Source organism: Equus caballus, chromosome 12 (genome assembly GCF_041296265.1).
Source record: "Equus caballus isolate H_3958 breed thoroughbred chromosome 12, TB-T2T, whole genome shotgun sequence".
Lineage (NCBI taxonomy): Eukaryota > Metazoa > Chordata > Mammalia > Perissodactyla > Equidae > Equus > Equus caballus.
Window position 1 is genome coordinate 34,489,426 of NC_091695.1, and position 19,597 is coordinate 34,509,022.

At 50.1% G+C, this 19,597-nt stretch overlaps 1 protein-coding gene across 14 annotated transcripts in view; it reads right to left on the bottom strand.

The window, feature by feature from the left end:
- LOC138916697 (liprin-alpha-1-like) overlaps window positions 1-19,597 on the bottom strand; it is a 109,062-nt gene that overhangs the window by 51,189 nt on the left and 38,276 nt on the right. For 12 of the 14 annotated variants that reach the window (XR_011424022.1, XR_011424018.1, XR_011424021.1 and 9 more), the window contains 9 exons: window positions 10,017-10,118; window positions 9,511-9,675; window positions 8,792-8,866; window positions 8,330-8,431; window positions 7,880-8,101; window positions 6,061-6,207; window positions 4,538-4,672; window positions 2,831-2,914; window positions 756-887 (listed from right to left, as the gene is read on the bottom strand). Coding sequence is in view for 9 of the 14 variants with exons in the window: in XM_070229891.1 (XP_070085992.1) it covers window positions 756-887; window positions 2,831-2,914; window positions 4,538-4,672; window positions 6,061-6,207; window positions 7,880-8,101; window positions 8,330-8,431; window positions 8,792-8,866; window positions 9,511-9,675; window positions 10,017-10,118 (1,164 nt within the window). In the remaining 5 variants the exon portion in view is untranslated. Of the gene's footprint in view, window positions 1-755; window positions 888-2,830; window positions 2,915-3,293; window positions 3,369-4,537; window positions 4,673-6,060; window positions 6,208-7,879; window positions 8,102-8,329; window positions 8,432-8,791; window positions 8,867-9,510; window positions 9,676-10,016; window positions 10,119-19,597 lie in introns of all 14 variants that reach the window. The other 2 variants (XM_070229896.1, XM_070229895.1) reach the window with 2 other exon arrangements.

Consider the following 19,597-nt stretch of genomic DNA (forward strand, 5'->3'; position numbering starts at 1 on the left):
GACACCCGTGCAGTCGGGACAGGTCGTGCCAAGGCCCAATGCAACTGTCGCCCATGAGAGCTTCTCTGACAAATTCTAGGGCTCTCCTTCACCCTGGGGATGGCTGAAGTGTCCCCATGATGAGAGGAGCATGAGTCCTGCTCAGACATTTTCCAAACCGAATGGAGGGAGAGAGGGAGGAGCTGGAACACTTTCAGTTGATCCAAGCCTTTATTTTACACCATTCTCCTACACCGTTATGTTTATAAACGAGACAGAAATTAACTTCCGACGCAGGAGCAACGAAGGGGTGAGGGCTGGGCCCAGCAAAAGATTCCAGTGCAGGGGCTGGCAAGCGAGGGCCTGTCCCTGTCAACAAAGTTCTACTGGAACACAGTCACTCACTCACATGTCACCAGCGGCTGCTTTCATGCTCATTATTAGTAGGCATGAAATTATTTTGCTCAATCACTCATAATTCGTAAAAGCCTAAAATTTTTACTATCTGGCCCTTTATAGAAACAGTTTGCCAACTCCTGCTCTAGAGAATAAGAATGGTAAACAAGCTTCCATACACACAAATTGGGCAAGAACATAACAAACGAGAAGTTAATTCAGCGAGCGGTTAACAGTTGGCACTTTTTCCTCCTTACGGAGTCATTTCTACTTCCTGTAATGGCTGTTAACCACCATTATGCAGCATTCCTGGGGAGCAGAACATGGGCGATCTCTCTGTAAAGGATGGGAAACCTTCGGCGAGGTGTGTGACATCCCACCTTGTCTTCCAGGGCAGCCAGCCTCTCTTTGAGATGAAGCTGGAGCCTCTCATCAGACTCTGACAGAAGCTTGTCGACGGTGTCGGACAGGCGTTTGTTATGCTCCTCATTCATCTTCTCTCTCTGCCTTGCCTGGAACAGGAGAAACAAAAACCTGGCCACTGCGAGCAAAGGCAGGATCGTTTCCCCCACCGTGGAGTCACCCGTGCCGCCATCCCTGGGCTGTTCCGGCCCTCCGCCATCAGTGGACGTCTACACGATGACCAGGACTGCCTCACAGGCGCAGAGAAAGGCAGGGCCAAGTCTGCGAGAGCGTTAATGAGAACGTCCACTGCTCCTTAAACGAGGCCCTCACGGGGCCTCAGCAACGTCACCCATCCCTGACTGTCGGGTGGGCTCCAGGAGCAGATTTACACCCAGACACAGCAGAGTTTCAAGGGGATCAGCTTATCCACACACCAGTGGAGGAATCTGCCCATGTAAACAGAAGCTTGCGTCTGGATTCCGGAGAAAAAATGAACTCAACTCACAAAGCAAAAGGTAAAGAAATTCATCTGGGGAAAAAACAGTGGAGACAGAGACTTTCACCTGTTCTTTATACTCCTACATCACTTGAATTTTTCGTAATGAACGTTTATGTTGAAAAATTACAAATAATCACGAGTAATTTTAAAACTTAAAAATAAAGTCGCTAAGTCTGTGTTTTATAAAACTATCATCAATTTCATGGCTTAAAAAGCTTGCTTTCACCCCTTATTCTGAACAAAGACAAAGGGCACGTGGAGGGGACAGGAAGGGCTAACAGGCGGCACCTGTCAGGGTGAGTCCCCCGGGCCGGTGGGCAGCTCCCGGGCAGAGGGCAGCATGGCTCGGGGGCTGAGACCTGCGCTCAAGCCACGCTGCCTGGAGGAGCAGCCCACAGGGAATCGCCAACACAGTCAAGCCCTCCGTGCTTCAGCGTCCTCAGCTGACCACCACGGGTGCCAGCATCTCCCTTTTCTCATGGGTCACGGTCAAATCAAACAGAAGGCTCTCAGAATCATGCCCAACACACAGCAGCTACCACCATCTGGAGAGACCCAGCACACCACACAATAAGGCACCGGTGTTCAAATATTTTTAAAGCAAAGCAACTTAAACGTTTACTTGGAATTGCCTTACTTATTAATGGCACCCCTATCTCAACACTGGTCCTTCCAAATTCTATCAACAGTTCTGAAAGTAAGGAAGTGCATCCCCAAACGGATAAAAATCTCTGCCTAAGAGCTACGTGTGTGCGTATGGGGGGCAGGCAGAGGACTAAGATACAATCTTCTGAAGGGAGTCAGAATGTTTGAAAGTCTGCGGTCCACGCCCAAGAATACGGGCTTCTGGTGAAAATAAAATCTGACGGCCTTGAATTGGTGTTGTAAGGTTGGGTGCCAGCCGGACGCAGGACGGCCACTCGCTCCATTGCCTGGATGCTCCACACTGACACCTGACCAACTCCTCAGGGAAAACTCTCTCAGGATTCAACTGACACGAGCCTCCACTGCACACTCTCTTCACAGCTCACAGCTCAGTCACAGTCTCCTCTTCCTCGCCAATACCCACCTCTGCACACACCTGTGTGTCTGCAGTCATACTTTGGTACTTTGGGAGACAGTCAGGCCCGTGACCTGAATTTGGGCTTTCAGTGCCATATCCTAAGCAAGTGGACCTGTCATCTAGGACAACACGCCTCACTCTAAGTTTCACGGGGACCCCAGGCCAGCACCTCAGGTTTCAGGGGCGCCTGGAGCAGGGCTGGTCAGAGAAGCAAGCGGCCTCCTCGGGCTGGGGACCCACCTCCCTGCAGGGCCTACGGGCACCAAGCTCTTCCCCTGCTGCAGTGCTGGCATGACTGTCCCCGGGGTGGATGCACCTGTCAGCAGACGACTCGTACATGAGGCCACAAACGAAACACACATGACAGGATGGAGAAGGGACCGGTGTCCGCGTCGGGACAAGTGGAATCACGAGGTGTCGCTTTCCCCTGCCTGAGCGCGTCCCCCCCGCACCGGGCTCGGCGCTCGGCCTTGTGCCTGGACACGTACCCGCTGCAGCTCTTGATTCTTCTCCTCCAACTGTGCCTCCATCTGGCGCAGCCTCTCCTCAATGTTGCCGTGTCTCTCCTCGGCCTGTCAGCAAACACAGTGTAAGTTCAACCAGGGTCTCCGCTTCCCTGGCAGCATGCTGTACGCCACTGCGGCGGCAGCCAGCGGAACATGCTCTGCGTGCACCACTGTCAACCACGTGAGACGGAAAGCGTCTCCTTACATCTCCCGACACAGCCTACGTGGCTTCACGTGCTCATCTGGGAAGCGGTTAATCCTCTCACGTTGGTGACGCTGAGGCAGGACTGGTGTTGGTGACAAATGTGGTGAGAGAAATGTGCTTCCCCGACCCCGTGCCCAATTTCAGTGGATCGTATGCTCCCCACCCTCACACCGCGTTTGGTTAGTCAGCAGGGAAAGCAGGAAGCAGCAAGCGCGAGTGAGAGCAATGCACACGTTCTACCTTCCTGAGCTGGGAAGTAAGTTCGAACAGTTTAGCTTCCTTAGCAGCAGACATTCCAGAAGACAAAGGGTCAGACTATAAGGCCAACCAGGGACAGGAGAGACGACAGGGGAGAGAAGAAACCGACACTTTAAACACAGATCACGAAGGAAGAGAAGCGGTTCTGCGACAGCTGTTAGCAGTGAACTTGCTCTGAGGGAGGCCTGTGCGCACTCGACAGCATCTGACCCACCCAAGGCGAGTTTTCACCAGCAGCAGCCTGTGCCTGTCCTGCCCTTTTCCCACGGGTGCCCTCCCCAGCAGCTCACTAAGCTCGAACCAGGCGACATGAAACCACTGACGGAGGCGCCCACACAGGCCTCTGCCAGGAGGCCCCCTGGCCCGGGGCCGCTTCTCTGCCTGGCTGACTCCCACGGGCACTGGAGGCTAAGCCTTCCCTAGGCCCAGGGAGGCTGGGCTCTCTGTCATCACGTGCTTCCTCCTCCCGTACGGGCCACCTGCTTCTAGTACCTACAACATCATTCTGAAGGTGCCTAGTCACCTGTGGATAGAGAGGGCAGGGCGCGTGTCTTGCATACGCCTAGTCAACATTTGTTGAACAGATGAATGAATAAATTGCTTAAAAATTTGTTTATTACAAATTTATTTTCATTGTCTTTAAAAGAAAATGGCAGGGCTAGCCCTGGTGGCCTGGTGGTTAAGTTCGCTGTGCTCCGCTTTGGCAGCCCGAGTTCAATTCCAAGGAGCAAACCTATACCACTCATCTGCCAGTGGCCATGCTGTGACAGCAGCTCACATACAAAAAAGGGGAAGACTGGCAACAGACGTTAGCTCAGGGTGACTCTTGCTTAGCAAAAAAAAAAGAAAAAGTAAAACAAATGAGAATGGTGTTTTCCGATTTCTGGGACCAAGTCTATCCTTCTACACAAAGCTTCCATCCTACACTTTGAGTTGCTGACTAACTCTAAGCAGCAGTGACTCTTAGATCAAGCAGCCTGGGGATGAACAGCACACACCTGACAAAACTGGAGAGAAATTAGTTCAGGGATAACAAAAGAGGAGGCTCACACTGGACATTTAAAAAGCGGTCCAATCTCAGACAACGCAAGACTAAGAACCAATCTGAGCTCTTTCGTGGGCAGAGGTGCACCGACATAAGAACAAAAGGTAAACAAGGCACACAGGGAAATCATCTCAAGATCAAAATCCCGACATTGGCCCCAGAAGGGAACCCAAGGCGGCACCTTGGAGAGCGCGGCCACCCTCTGGGCCAGCTCCGCTTCCACCTCGGGGAGCGTCTCCGCTTTCCGCAAGGTCTGCTGCAGCTTCTGCTCCGCCAACTCCAGGCGCTCTTGTAACCGGCGGTTCTTATCCTCAGTCTACGAAACGAGAGCAGAGCATCAAAATGGACCAAATCTTCTGGCCCTCTCCATATTGACAAACTGAGGAAAACTCTAAACGCAGACATCTCCTAAACCAGCTCTGACAGAAGCAGCACTGTGCTGGCAGGCACTTCAGAGTGAACCTCGTCTTCCACTGTTTGGGCTTGATTTCAATGTGCAAAGCGCCTCTGCCAAAGTAGTTACTTTACCTAAATATCTTTGAAGAAGTCTTTTTTCTTAAAAAAAAACAAAACAAAAAACAAAGTTCCTATACATGAAAGAAAACGCATTTTCTGTGGAAGCTTGCTCATTCTTATTGACAAGTTAAGGAAGAAGAGTCATCATTAACCCTTTTTAAAAAATAACCAGACCCATGATTTGAAGGTAACACTACTTCCAGCCAACTGCCAGGGGCAGGTAAGCCAAAAGATGGCCTTCTCCTTTGAAACAGAGACCTTCGAAGAGTCGGCCTAAGGAAAAGCTAGTCAAGCTATTTTTGTAAATGTATCATTGTTCTTTTAAAAAGTCCTCCTACTCTAAAAAAAAACTTCAATGTGGGAAATTTAGACAAGAACTTCTTAAAAAAAGAAAATTTTAAAAATCATCTGTAAGTTCAGGTTCCTGAGAGGCGGACATTTGCTCCTAAGCAGCTTTCTCCTCTTCCTGTGTGCACGTATCTCCGTAGACATACAGACAATATATTACGCTTGAAAACCTTTGGAAAACGCGTCACACTGTCCACAGTATTTTGTGGTCTGCCCTTTAAAGTCATCCCTGTGAACAACTCCCAAGCTCTCAAACAGTATTCCACAATAAAATTGTTAATGGCTTCCTAGTATTTTATGTTTTATTTTTATTTTGGGTTTAATGATATACTTTATGATATACCAGATGAACTCACTTTATTTTCAAGAAGCTGGATTGGGGTTTTCTGGTTAACTCGATTCTCTGGGGCTACAGAGAAACAGGAGCAAGCGTGGCTCAGCAAACCGCAGGAGGGGCAGACTCTCCCTGCTGGCTGCATTTCTAAACGCGCCATGTATTACACTGACCCAGCTGTTAACAAGCAGCCACTGCCTTGCAGCTCTCTGCCACTCTGCTCCTTTGGTAAAAACGCTAACAAGCAACAGATTAACATTCACTTAAAACAAAACAAAACAGGAGAAAGAAGCAAGGAGTGCAGTTCCATAAAATGGTTAAATCAAATCCTAAGTAATTAAAACTGGCCAGTTGAAGTCATTCACCCTTTTGAACACAGTAGTCTAAGATTACAAAAACTTTACATTGGGCCTTGGTTTCCAACATGGAAGTCACAGGAAAAAGGCCTTTAACTGCCTTAGTAATTATTCAGCGAAAGCCAGACAGAGCTCTGTAAGATCCCCTACCTGGCAATGCACGGAGTCTTTGTGCGCGATTTCGTTTTCGAGTTTGTCGTTGAGGTCGTGCACAGAGGTGGCCTCCCGCTGCGCCACGAGGTAGCGCTTCTCCAGAGCAGTGATTCTCTCTTCCATGTCTTCCTTTTGGGCCATGGCCTACATTAGGTGTTTCAGACGGAAAAAAGGTGAATGCTAAAGAGAGAAAAAACTGGACTAAACTCTAATTTTGAAATCAAATATAAAATTAGTGTCCTCAGAATTCAGTTGACAGAGATGCCAGTTTCCTTCAAGGTGAATGGCAATGTACCTATCTCAAATATCATAAATATTCATAAATATTCACCTACTATGTTTGGCCACTCAGTTTACGAAGCTCATCCTTTTCTACATAAGATTACCCAGAAAAATGGATAATAAAATAGCCCAATCTTGCAAGAATCCCAGGAGGTGAAGGTCTTGACAATGAAGACACGACCTCTGTGTGCCTCACGATGCAAGTGCGCTCCTGCAGGACGGGGCGAAGCCCCTCAAGGACACGATGCTGAGACACTAGGCTCATTTTCTTGGCTAGAAGTTGGATGAAATCTCATGCAATTACCACAAAATTAAAGCAATAACATTAACAAATGGGAACAGAAGTCAAAGTTCAATTTAATTGGATGCAACCTTCTGATGCCTCATTCAGCAGCAAAATTCTATTACACAGTATCGAACACTGAAACCAGGACCAGAACTTTCTGATAGCGCCATTCCTGTCCCCCAACCTAAAAGTCCATTTCAGGTCCCTCTTTGTTTACTAAGGAACTCACGTTAGCCACGTCTTAATATTCAAAGTGACGGGTCTTAAAGAAGTTCGAAATCCTCTGCATATTAAACTCCGCCACATAAATAATCTCCTGCTGCCAAAGAACAATATAACTAAACAAGTTCTGTAATAAACGTAGTCTTTTTCTTTGTTTTGAATTCCTACAGAAAACTGCTCGCACCGAGTTGCTGAAGGGGCAGTGCGGCTGCTCCGCACCCACGTGAAAAGGTCTGAAGGGTCTTCCCGACAGGCTCTCTGAGATGGTCTCGCAGGGGTGCGCGTGCGTGTGTTCTGTTTGTTTACAAAGGACGGGCTGCAGTGACAGGAGGAAGCACCAGAGAAAGTATCCAGCCCTCATTTGCTCTTATAATGATGGTTAGACAGATTCTCGTAAATAATTCTACGTGCAGAAACATGTGCCGGAAACGAGTCTATTTCTGCATATTGTTCCAGCACGCTCCTCACGGCACAGTGTGAGCCAATTCCACTCTCGCTGTGGTCCGACCTCTGACATTCAATACCGTCACCCATCCCTTCGCAGAGCAGAAGGTCAGAGCGCCGGAAGACTGCCAGGAACGCGCCCTTAACGCTCAGCAGATCACGCTCACATCACTTTCAGGGAACAAGCAGACAACCGAAACCAACATTCCCCTTAAGCAAGAAGGAAACCTGAGCATAACGAAGAATAAATTCAGACAGCCTGGAAGCCGTGGACGTGAGGGACCCACAGACCAGGGCACTACAGCCACACCGCAGCACGGCGGGGAGCCGCGGCCACCAGGCTAACAGACCAGCTGGACCGGGGGTCCTCCAGCTCCGAAGACCTCAGGGAAAGGAGGCCTCACCACCGAGATGGGGAGGCGCCTACCACAGCCTCACAGTGCTGTTCTGTTTGGCCGTCACTTATACAGTAACCCAAAGGCTGGAGGGAGCTGGGAGTGTGAGGGACAAGATGAGCGAGGATCAAACCCAAACCGCCCAGCCCTGGGACTCCAGGGCAGCGCCGTCTCCACCACCACTCACTTCGCGGACGTCCCGCTGCAACTTGGTGTTCATTTCCTCAGATTTGATGAGAGCTTTCCTAGCGGTGTCCAGGTCTTCCTCCAGCTCCGTGACGTGACTGGAAAGGGCGGCCAGACGCTCCTTCATCTGCCTCTGCTCTCTCGACTGCTTATCTATGACTTCCTGGAGCTCGATGACTTTAGCAAGGTCCTCTTCCTGGCTTAAGGAACCATTGGAAGATCGCTGCTGGGGGAAAAAAATCCTTAAATAGGCTTGTTTGGTGAGCTAGGAAGTAAAGGACTTCCAGGAGGAAGGTAAAACCAAAGCTGATTTACGAGACCTGCTGGATGGCACAGCGCTCACGACACTCAAGCTCGAAGCGGGGCTCGACAACAGTTGTGAAACAGTGCTGCACGCACACTGCGGGCAGATGGAACTAGGAGACGACAAAGAGAAAGCCCACGGACTTGCCTTTCCATTAGTGCTCCGTGTATTTTCTTGTTTGCGGTTTACGTCAAGCACCCCATCTTTGAGAGTTTTTTTCTGATTATTCTGTTCCTTAAGAATCATTAGCTAAAACCAAAAAAAATTGGATAAGAGCAAAGAAATAAGGAAAGATAGCAAACTTCTTTTGGAAAAACAGAACTATAAACTGTAACCATAACACAAAAAGAAAACACATGGTGGTGTCACCCACCCTGAGGGGAACCAGGTTATCAAAACAGAGTTTATTATCTCCCGGCCAACCGGGTACTTAAGAGACTTTTGCAACTTGGAAATAAAAGTCTAGTTTACGAGTCATACAAATGACCCAGATTCAGAAAGATAAAGAACATCCGATATCCACCACTAAGGCATCATACTTTTTTCAAAATTAAGAAGTAAAAATTAACAGCCCTCAATTCCAAGCACACAATGATTTAGCAAGCTTACCTCCTCGTGTGTGGCTCCTAATTCTTCTTCCAACAAACTACATCTTTCAAGTGCTACTCGTAACCGCTCTCTCACCTGAAAACAGCAGGGGTGGAGTGTGTGGGTGCACACTTCTCCAAGCCTTCGCGGACAGTGACCCTATCACTAGCAGAATATAACACAGAACACCTGGAACGTCTCTCATTGATGTTACCGTCATGGAAACTTGCTTTTAACAGCTTTAAATTTTAAGTTTGAGAAAAATCTTCTCCCTAAATAAATTACATTACCCAATTCTTAACAGCAAATCTATAAACAGGATATAATAAATTTTAAAACATTTATGTCAGGGGCTGGCCCCGTGGCCGAGTGGTTAAGTTCGCGCGCTCCGCTGCAGGCGGCCCAGTGTTTCGTCGGTTCGAATCCTGGGCACGGACATGGCACTGCTCATCAGACCACGCTGAGGCAGCGTCCCACATGCCACAACTAGAAGGACCCACAACGAAGAATACACAACTGTGTACCGGGGGCTTTGGGGAGAAAAAGGAAAAAACAACAAACAAAAATCTAAAACATTTCTGCCAACTAATATTTTTTAACCATATAGAACTGTCTTCTTATAGAAGAACTTTGTTGAGAAGAATTCCAGAAGCTACTAAGAGTAAACTGAAGCTGCACACGCACAACGCCCGCCGGGCGCACAGCGCGCAGCCCAAGGCTGGCCCCAGGGCCGCCGGTACCTTCTCATCCAGAGCTTTGTGGTGCTGGAACAAAAATTTCAGCGCCTTCAGCACTTCCACCTCACTGGACACGCCGGCGGGGGACTGCGCCTGCCTCTTCACCACCGTCATCCTCAGGGACGGCTCGTGCCTGGAGACGAGGTACTCTAAGTGCTCCAACAGCAGCTGGGAGAAAAGGCCAACACAGATGCAAGTTTAAACAACACCTTCAATTGCACATTGGGATTCGGGGCAAATCAATCCTTTCCATCTCATGCTGAACCAGTGTGAATGCCTTCAATCCAGTAGAAAGTTAGAGAAATTCCTCCTCAAATGGATCAAAATACTAATTCTTAACTATGAATTTCAAGAAAAGTATGAGAACGCTGAACTGATCGATCACAGTTAAGTCGTGGGAAAATGTCGAAAATGTGTTTGAAACCAGGTAGAGTGGACGTCTTTCGAGTTTAAAGCCAGCCAGAGTGACTGATAGTGGCCCAGAGGCTCAAGTTCCGGCACCTACTGACCCTGGTGTTGTTTCTTTCGGCCTTCATTTCGGCAATTTCTTCCTCCCTCTCAAGGAGCTGTTCCCTGCACGCACTGAGGTCTTTAATGAGTGCTGCATACTCCTAGAAAATAAGGGGGGAAAGAGATCTTTTAAGGACAGACTCCCAGCAAGCCACCCCAGTCCTCACACAGGCAACCCCAGCCGGAGGCTCTAAGGGACCTCCGTGGGGGGTCGAGCCACCAGCCCAAGACCGCGCAGACGCCGTAACTCAGACGCCACCCTCCCTCCACCCCTGCACCTGGGCACACGCACAGCGGAGGAAGAAGGGACTCCAAGCCCACCTCCTCAGACCCAGAGAAGCCCTCGACACGTTCCTGAGCAGGAATCCTGACACCAAGTGGACACAGACATCTTTAAACGACTCGCACCCCGGTGACCTGGAGCCACCGGAGAGTAAAAAGGCCCCGAAGGCCGCCGCCCTGTGCCCAGCCTCCTGCTCTACGCGGATTCTCCCCTGGGGAAGACCATCCCCAGGAAAAGGCTGATGGCACTCCAACGCTAACGGATTGGCCAAGTAATTACTCAAAGCCAACTCCCTAATGTGGACTTTTCACAAATGCCGGTAAGCCTTTGGTAGGAAGGGGAAGTTTAAGAAGACTTATTTCTGGGGCCGGCCCCGTGGCCAAGCGGTTAAGTTCGCGCACTCCGCTGTGGCGGCCCAGGGTTTCACTGGTTCGGATCCTGGGCGCGGACATGGTACCGCTCATCAGGCCACGCTGAGGCGGCGGCCCACGTGCCACCACTAGAAGGACCTGCAACTAAGACATACAACTATGTACGGGGTCGGGGGGGATTTGGGGAGATAAAGCAGAAAGAAAAAAAAAAAAGAAGACATTTCGTTAGCTAAGGGGAAAAAGTTCCTTGACGACATCACTGAGAGGAGAGGTGCCAGGCACTCCCCTTGTCAACCGTGGGTCACTTCTAACTGCAACACTGAGCACCCTCACACAAACACGATGTCATTAAGCTGGGGAGAAAGGAAAGGACTCACATTCTCCTGTCAGTTTCTCAATGGAGCAAAACTCCTCTGAAATAATTAAAATTATCTGCCAACTGCCAACGTTTCTCAACATTTTAAGAGTTTTCTCTTTACTGGACAAAGGAACGGATAAAGGTTCACCTAACAAATAATCCAGCTGCCAGTCAAAATACGAAAAGAGGCTGATTGAGGTAATTCTAGAAAATCAATTGACAAACAGGTGGCGTAAAGCTCATTCCTAAATTAATCATTTGCAACTCAAAGTCAGCATTACCATCTGTGGTCAATTAGAATTTGACTTTATAAGGCTAGCCCACAAAAGCCTATTTGAGCCATGATGCAGAACTGAAATACTTACCCCTGGGGGATGAAAGGAAGCAAGCCATATTGTTACATTCCACAATGGAAAAGAGTAAAGTGAAAACATTTATTTTTTTCTCGAATGCTGTTATCTCAAGGGTAACAAATAGAAGGGGATGGGGATGGAGACAGTTTACAGAGATCTTGAAGGACACGTGAACATTTTTGTGGATATAGTCAGCTAACGCCCATTTTATCTAATTTCTTCTTCAAGAGTCTATGACTGTGGGTGATCAACTTCCAGCCTGACAGCATGAGGAGCTCTGCTGACCTGCTCCGCAGTGAAACTCGTGAGATTAATAGATAAAAACAACTATTCGTGGGGCTGGCCCGGTGGCACAGCAGTTAAGTTCACACGTTCCGCTTCAGCAGCCCGGGGTTCGCCGGTTCAGATCCCGGGTGCGGCCATGGCACCGCCTGGCATGCCATGCTGTGGTAGGTGTCCCACATATAAAGCAGAGGAAGATGGGCATGGATGTTAGCTCAGGGCCAGGCTTCCTCAGCGAAAAAGAGGAGGACTGGCAGTAGTTAGCCTAGGGCTAATCTTCCCCCAAAACCAAAAAAACAACTATTCAAAGCCTCTGACCTGGTCCTAAGGGCAAATAACAAATGAAGAAACATCTATTCAAGAAAATCTATGAAGATTCCGTGGAAAGGGAGGAGTCTGCGGCTTCTGCACCAAGACTGCTCCCTCCCCCACCCCAGCTCCAGGAGGTAGAGACTCCAATCTAGAGGCTGCAGCCAAGAACACAGGCTTCCCGTCCCCTCGCCCCCATCAGAAGGACTTCTTCCTGGGAGGGGCAGGACAGCAGCATTTCCCACCTGGGCCCCCAGCTACCTGGCGCAGAGGGAAGCATGGTGGAGATGTGCGGGCTCCCAGGTTCTGCCCAACTTCCACTCAAGGAATAGAGGCTCACGCCACACCTTGGGTGGCGCGTGCTGAGAATCCTGGCCCTGATCATCCCCGCCCTCGCTCTCTGAGGCAGTGGTTCCAAGGCTGCAGAGACCCCAGGCTGCTGCCCACCCCTGCCAGTGCTCAGCTCCTAGAGCACAGGTGTCACTCAGAGGAGCCTGCCATTGTCCGCACCAGGCTCCAGAGCCCTAGTTCAGAGATTTTCCGGTGGGGGGGCGGGGGGAGGCAGTAAGAGAGCTCCTAATCTCGTCCAAAAGGAGCTGACTCCACGGGTGAAGTTTAAGCCTAAGGGCGCTCTCAAGAACAGTGGGGGTCAGGTGACAGGCAGCTGGGCAGCTGGGAGGAGATGACCGGCTTTCCCAAGACACAGCCCAGACGGTACCCCGCTGGTGTGCAGGAGGGAACTGGAGCTTCGGGGAGCTGGGAGGAACCCTCCTGGGGTCAGGGCAAATACCAAACTCTGACCTGGAGACAACTCCTAGAAAGGAGGCAGGATTTGACTGGGTTCGTGTGTAGGGGAATTTATGCCCCAGGGCACTGCTGGAACTAGAGCAATTGGCTGGCAATTAGTGGAGTTAACAGCTGGGTGGGTCAGGGACAGAGGGGAAGAGGGCCCCTACCACTGCCACTACCGCCCAGGGCGACTGGGGGCCTGTCCAGAGCCGCACCTCCCCGCCCCCCCCAGGAGCACAGCCGGGGGCCACAGACACAGGCTTCACTGAAATCATCCAGCTACTCAATAAACTGGTTAAAATGGTAGGTATATACGTTTTCATTGTACAAAATTAAGGTTTAACTTTATTTTAGTTCAAATGGATAGACAACAGTTTCAACACCAATAGTTACTCAAGTCATCCTTTCCCCTGCTGAAACGAATCGCTTTACTCCATATGGTCTGTATATTTTATCACAATTTACACACACACGGTGCCCTTGGAGAAAAGGCTGCTCCTGAGAGCACAAGACTGGCTAAAGAACACGGACGACTCTGTACTTCAGTATTCCACCGCAGGCCTGCAAACAGAAAGAAACTCCGGGAACACTAAAAGAAGTCATTCAATGTGCCTTGAAGCCTGACACACACTCCCTCAAGGGAGATGCTGTGTTCAGAAGAGCTGGTAAGAGGGTGAGGCCAGAAGTGGAGGGACCAGGCAGGTATTGCAATGACGCAGGCAAGACCAGGTGAGCGAGCGCACTGTAAGAGAAGTCGGAGGGCTCCGAAGATGCCCTGGAGGAGAGCCAACAGGATGTGTTGACAGACCCAACAGATCTGAGAGGAAGAAAGGCCCAAAACCATGCCAAGGATTCCGGCAGGAGCAAGGGAGGGACGGAGTCACTACGTTCCGAGAAGGGAACGAGCATGGGAAGAGCAGGTTCTGAAGAGAGGGGCGGAAGTCCAGTGTGGACTGCTCCATTTGAGATAGCATCAGACACTCACACGGAGTGAGATACCCAGTGCAGAGCTGCAATTCCCCGTCTGGAGTTCTCGGGAACGTTGGCCAAGACGGGATAGCAATTGCATTCCACGCAAATGGACAAGGCACTGAGCGCAGACAAGAAGAGATGAGGTTCCAGCCCTGTGACAACCTAACATTGGACGGCTGGGAGATGAGGGGCATCAACAAAGCAGACTGGGAGCGGGCAGTGGGCAGGAGGACATGCCGGAATCCAGCGCTCCCAGCAGGAATCAGCCCTATCTCTGATGCTGGCTGACCGATCACTGATAGGTGGATCTGCTGAAAGGCAGGTCAGCGGTGACCGTGAGAACAGCAGTTCTGGCGCAGCGGCAGGGCCGAAAGCCTGACTGGGCTGAGGTCACTAGAGAGCAGGAGGAGAAGCGAAAACTCCTTTGAGGAACTGGGCGGTAGAGGGGGAAAAGAAACAGGGCAGGGGCTGCAGCAGACATGGGTTTAGAAAGACCTTCTGGAGGACGAGACAGTGTGCGAGACAGTGTGCGTGCTGACTGGCAGGAAGCCAGGGGAGCGGTGGGACTGACAGAGTAACTCCCCTGAGTAAGGCGAGCAGATCGGGCCAAGCGGCCAAGTGCAGAGGTGTCCTTTCCTGGGTGCACACAGTTCGCCCACAGTAAGAGGAAGGGCAGCCGAATACACGGGCACAGATCCAGGTAAATAGGTAGACATGTGGTGAGAGTTTACGCAAGACCTCTTCTGATTTCTTCCGATTTCACTGAGAAAACAGAGGACTTGGCATTAAGTTTAAGGGTGGGTGAGGAGCGCTGGGGAGGGGAAAGGGGAAGGAAGAAAACAGCCACCTAGAAGAGAAGAGTCGCTGTGACTGTGGCGGCATGCAGGTCCACTTCCGGTCACTGGTCACGACAGCGGACAGAGAACGCACTTACTGGGTGCAGGCTTCTGCCGGTGAGTACAGTGAAGTGAAAGAGGCGAGGGAGGGGCAGGGCGTGCAAGGCTGTGATGATAACGGACCATGGGATTTCAGGGGGGTGAGGAAGAAGGGAGAGGGGAGAAGGGCGAGGGACCATGACAAGTGGCAGGGGACCTGCAGTCCCAGGAGGGTTGAGTATCAGCGTTTTATTTTTAAGTCTTACTAGCTGTCATGGACAAATTTCGCCACCTTTAAATGAAACGCCTAGTCGAAGCACAACAAGGTGGACACTGGACGCTTCAGGGGGTGCGTCGAAGCTCCCCTGCGCACCGGGACGAGGAGCTGGCTCCTACACGGACTCACACCGCCTGGAAAGAGGGAGCTCCGCCCCGGAGCCCACTTGCGCTCCCATCGAGCCCCTATGCTGGATGCCTGTCACCTCGCTTTCCCGTGACCTCCTCCCGCCCCCCTCCCCGGGCAAGCCTCTGTCTCTTTCATGCAGTTCCCCTAAGTTCTTCCTAACAGCCCAGACTGTCTTCGTTCACCTGTAAAGAGAATATGCTTCATTCCTATCGCTGGGTTATATCTCAAAAGAAATCTGTGACACACTGCTTTGGCCATGGTAGAAAACACATTTACAGAACTTGACAATTATTTTTACTCCTTAAAGGAAAACCTTTTCCCTTGGCTCAAAAGAATTCGACAACTGAAAAAGCATCAAAGCAAATTTAAACTTAGGAGTTTAGATACACATTAGACAGGAAATTCCAAAGTTTAAGACTCCAGAAGCACGTTCATATGTGCACTGTGTATCATTATTGCAGAAAAAACTAGCACAGGCTGAACAAACCCCAAATATGTGCAGTAAATGATCTCCCCTATTACCATCACAGGAATCTAATTGTCAGCATCTACCTTTTTCCTCTTTAGAAAAAAAACGTTGCTCTAAAAAATACTGTAAGCCACATATACTACTAGTCTAAAGTGTCATTCTATTTACTATAATTAAAGTATCTCTGAAACTGAACAGATCCAATAATCACTGGGATACTTTCATTTAAAGTATAAGTCTGAGCAATACAGATTTGCATTTCCGTTTGACACTTTCTAGGATTGAGAACAGGGAAGGTAACAGCCATTAACACCAGCTCAAGAACTTGGTTTCACATAACGCTCAAAAATGCTGACATTTAGCATTTCTGGACAAAAGGTTCAGATCTGGATAACAGGTCCAGATTATGCAAACCAGACATTATTTATCAAAATCCGCCATGAGACCAATTTTAAGTTACGTCCTATGGATCAGATGCAACATTTAGCTCCGAAAGCAAAGAACATTCTTTCTTCCCAGTCATTCCAGTAGCTCCCAGCAACTGCAGGACTCTGGGCTGGAAGCAGCCACCCTTCCCACTCCCCCAGCCCCACGTGAGTCCTGCCCCCCCCCGCCCTCCCCCAAATTCTTCACTCGGCCATCCCACGCTGCGCTTCAGCATCTTTCACTCTCTAGCATCTCCATCAGTACTTTCGTTTTATGTTTTAGCTACTCTTCATTATTTTCGCTAACCTGCTGAAACAGGAGCGAAGCTTCAGTGGCGGCAAAAAGTACCCGTCCTCTTGGTGTGGGGACAGGGAGGGTAATAAACAAATAGAAACAGGGTCTAACTGTTAGCACACCAAACGAACCCCTGAAAAACTGACTTGCAGAACTGACAGATTATCTTGTGCCAGCAGAAGCTACCCGCTTCAGCCTTAGGTTTTAAAGCATGTCAAATTGTGAAATAAGGGAAATTGGAAGTTTATTTACGAGTCAGCAAATCATATGTTTCAAAACTCCAGCATCTTGATTAAAAGTGTGCTTAGAAAGGTTATTACAACTATCTATTCCTGTTAACAGACTATGTCTAACTGTCTGTTCATGTCGCATCTAACGACGGGAGAAGAGGCACAGTCAGAAGACAGCAAACTTTACGCCCTTGGAAAAGCTGACCGTCAGCTCACTAGACTTGTGGAAAGCCACTTTTAAGGCAACAGCACGGGATTTTCAGTCACTGAATGTCATTTGCAAGCAACAGAGTAAAATGCATAAGCAGTTACAAAGTCCCAATACATCTAATTTCTTTTCTTGTCGGTTTCTCTTTAAGAAATGGATACTGACACAATTTATGCTGCTGCTCAGCATTTAGGGATTCATAGCAGAGACTGTATAATCCGAACCGAAAAAGACAGTACAGCACAGTATTTCAGCGTCATCTCAACTTGGTTCACAGCAAACACACACCATGCGTATTTTTTACGTCTTTAAGATAACACAGAGACGGACACCCAGCAAACAGCTAATGCAGGTTACCCACCGGGACTGGGAAAGGGGGCTGAAGCGAGACTTCGTTTTTAATTTATATTCCTTTTTAAATTTTTAACTATGTACTTGCCTTGTATTTAAAAACAAACAAAAAAAAGACCAATCCTCCCTTCTCTTTTTGTCTCCCAAAACCATGCTAGAGCACAGGACGCGACCAGAATATGGACTGTCCACGTGGACACAGAACTTGTTCAGAAACACCTGCCCCCTCAGCCACCACACCCCAATCCTGAATCCTGTTCTTGCTCTCTGCAACCTGGCCTCAGGCCCCGCTGCTGCCCTGAAAGCGCTCTGGCTCAGACACAGCAATCCCCTCGCCTGCGCTAACCCCAGGCAGGCTTCGTGCTCGCTGACCTCGCCAACCACCGTCAGGGAGCATGCGATCCCACCTTCCCCTTCTCTTCCCCTCGTCCTTTTCCCTGCTCATCTCGTAACTGCTGAACAAAAGGTTCCTGGGTGCCCTGTTCACTCTCCACAACTGTGTCCTGTGTCCAAGGCTTTAAGCCCCCACCCCGGCAACTGTCCAACTGCCCGTCAGACATCTCTACTTGGACGCTTAAACCACCTTCCCCAAATGGAGTTCATCACCCTCCTCCCTGACCCAGCCCCCAACTCCTCCCAGGCCCTCACTCAACTCAGCAGAGGACCCACCCAGGCAGTTGTCCAAGCCAGACTCCCGGACGTCACATCACCCACTTCCTCTCCCCCCACATTAACCAGCTGCTGGGTACTAATTCTGCCTCCTACCTGGATCTTCTGGAGGGTCCTCGCTGCCTCCTGCTCTGCCTAGGCCACCAGGTCTCCTTGGTCTGGAGGGGTGGTTCCAGAAGTCAGCTCCCGCAGCTCTGACCCTGCCTCTCTCTCTGCAGCCTCCTCCCTCATCACTCTGTGTCTCCTACTCGGCATGTCAGTCCCAACTCATCTACAGTTCCTAGAACACGTCTGTGCCTCGGCTGTGCCCTCTGCCTCCACTCGCCCTGCTCAGTTCACGGCCTAAGGGCCGTGTGCTGCAGAACAAAACACCCGTCCACCTCAGAGGTTTGCAGGCGGCACAGGGAACCGTGCTGTCCAGACCAGCTGCCTAAAAACCACCTGTGCAGCTGACGAAAATACAGACTCCTAGGCCTCAGCCTACTGAATCAACATTTCTGGGGTGGAACCTGGAATATGTATTTTTAAAGGCTTCCCAGGGGAATTCAGTAGCCATGCTGGGAAACAACTGACCTTTATGACCTTGGACTGGTCACTTAGTTCTCCATCTTGACCACTCATCTAAAAATACGGGGAGCAATATCTACGTTCTACCACGGCCACAAGTGTGACATCAAATGAGGACGCTGGAAATGAGCCACTCCGCTGAAAGGCCTCACTGTCAGCCCTCAAACACAGGCGACGGCCGCCACCTGGCCCCGCCGAGCTCCTTCCACAGCATCTCCGGGCGTTTCCACCAGGAGCAGGTGGCTAACAGGGTTCTGACGGGCTGATTTTTGCAATATTGCTAAAACGGATGTCACTTAAGTACCTTCAAACGTTAGCTCAGCTCTTAACAGAAGCATTCCCACCCATGATGGGGAAAACGATCACACGTACACTCACCTTCTTCCAACAGGGACCACTGGCTGGCTTTCCAGCCCGCCCTGTCACCTCCCATTACCGTCGCCACCGCACTTCAGAGGCGGTCTGCACTCCGCCCCGCGTCCCCGTGCTCATGCCCGCCCAGGTTCTCGCTGTCCGCCCCCTCTCCCTGCCACTCACCGACCTACCGCTCTCCAAGATCAGCAAACCTGAGCGCCACCCAGCCCTCCGCTCTCCCTGCGCTGGACCCTTCGCCAGCTGTCGGCCCCGGGGTCTGCTCTCGTCTTCCAAAACTCGTCTCTGCTAAGTGCTGAGCAGCCACTGCTCCCAACAGCAGCTCAAACCTGTTCTGCCAAAAACCGAACGTGACTTCCATTTGGAGGAGAAAAAAACTACCTTAGTGTTTTTTTTTTTAATGTATGTATGGACCAGGTCAAAAATACACTGTGCCAGATGGTTACAGATTTACCCATAATGGCCAAAACCTGGAAGCAACCAAGAAGTCCCTCAGTGGGTGAGTGGATGAACTATGGTCCACCCAGACAATGGAGTACTATTCAGCACTAATAAGAAGGAGCTATTAAGCCGTGAAAAGATACCGAGGAATCTTAAATGCACATTCCTTGGTGAAAGAAGCTAATCTTGGTGAAAGAATCACATACTGTATGATTCCAACTATATGACATTCTGGAAAAGGGAAAACTATGGAGATGCTCGAAAGATCAGTGATGGCCAGGGCTGGGGGAAGGGAAGGATGCACAGGGGGAGCACGGGATTTCAGGGCAGTGAAACTACTCCGGATGACCTAAAATGGTGGACACAGGTCCTTACACACGTGTTCAGCCCACAGCAGGTCCAGCACCAAGAGCGAACCCTGACGTCAACCGTGGACTCTAGGTGGTGACGATGCATCAACGTAGGTTGAAGGACTGTAACCAATGTGCCACGCTGGTGGGGGGTGTGGACAGTAGGGGAGGCTGGGGGAGTGGGGGGCAGGAGGTATACGGGAAA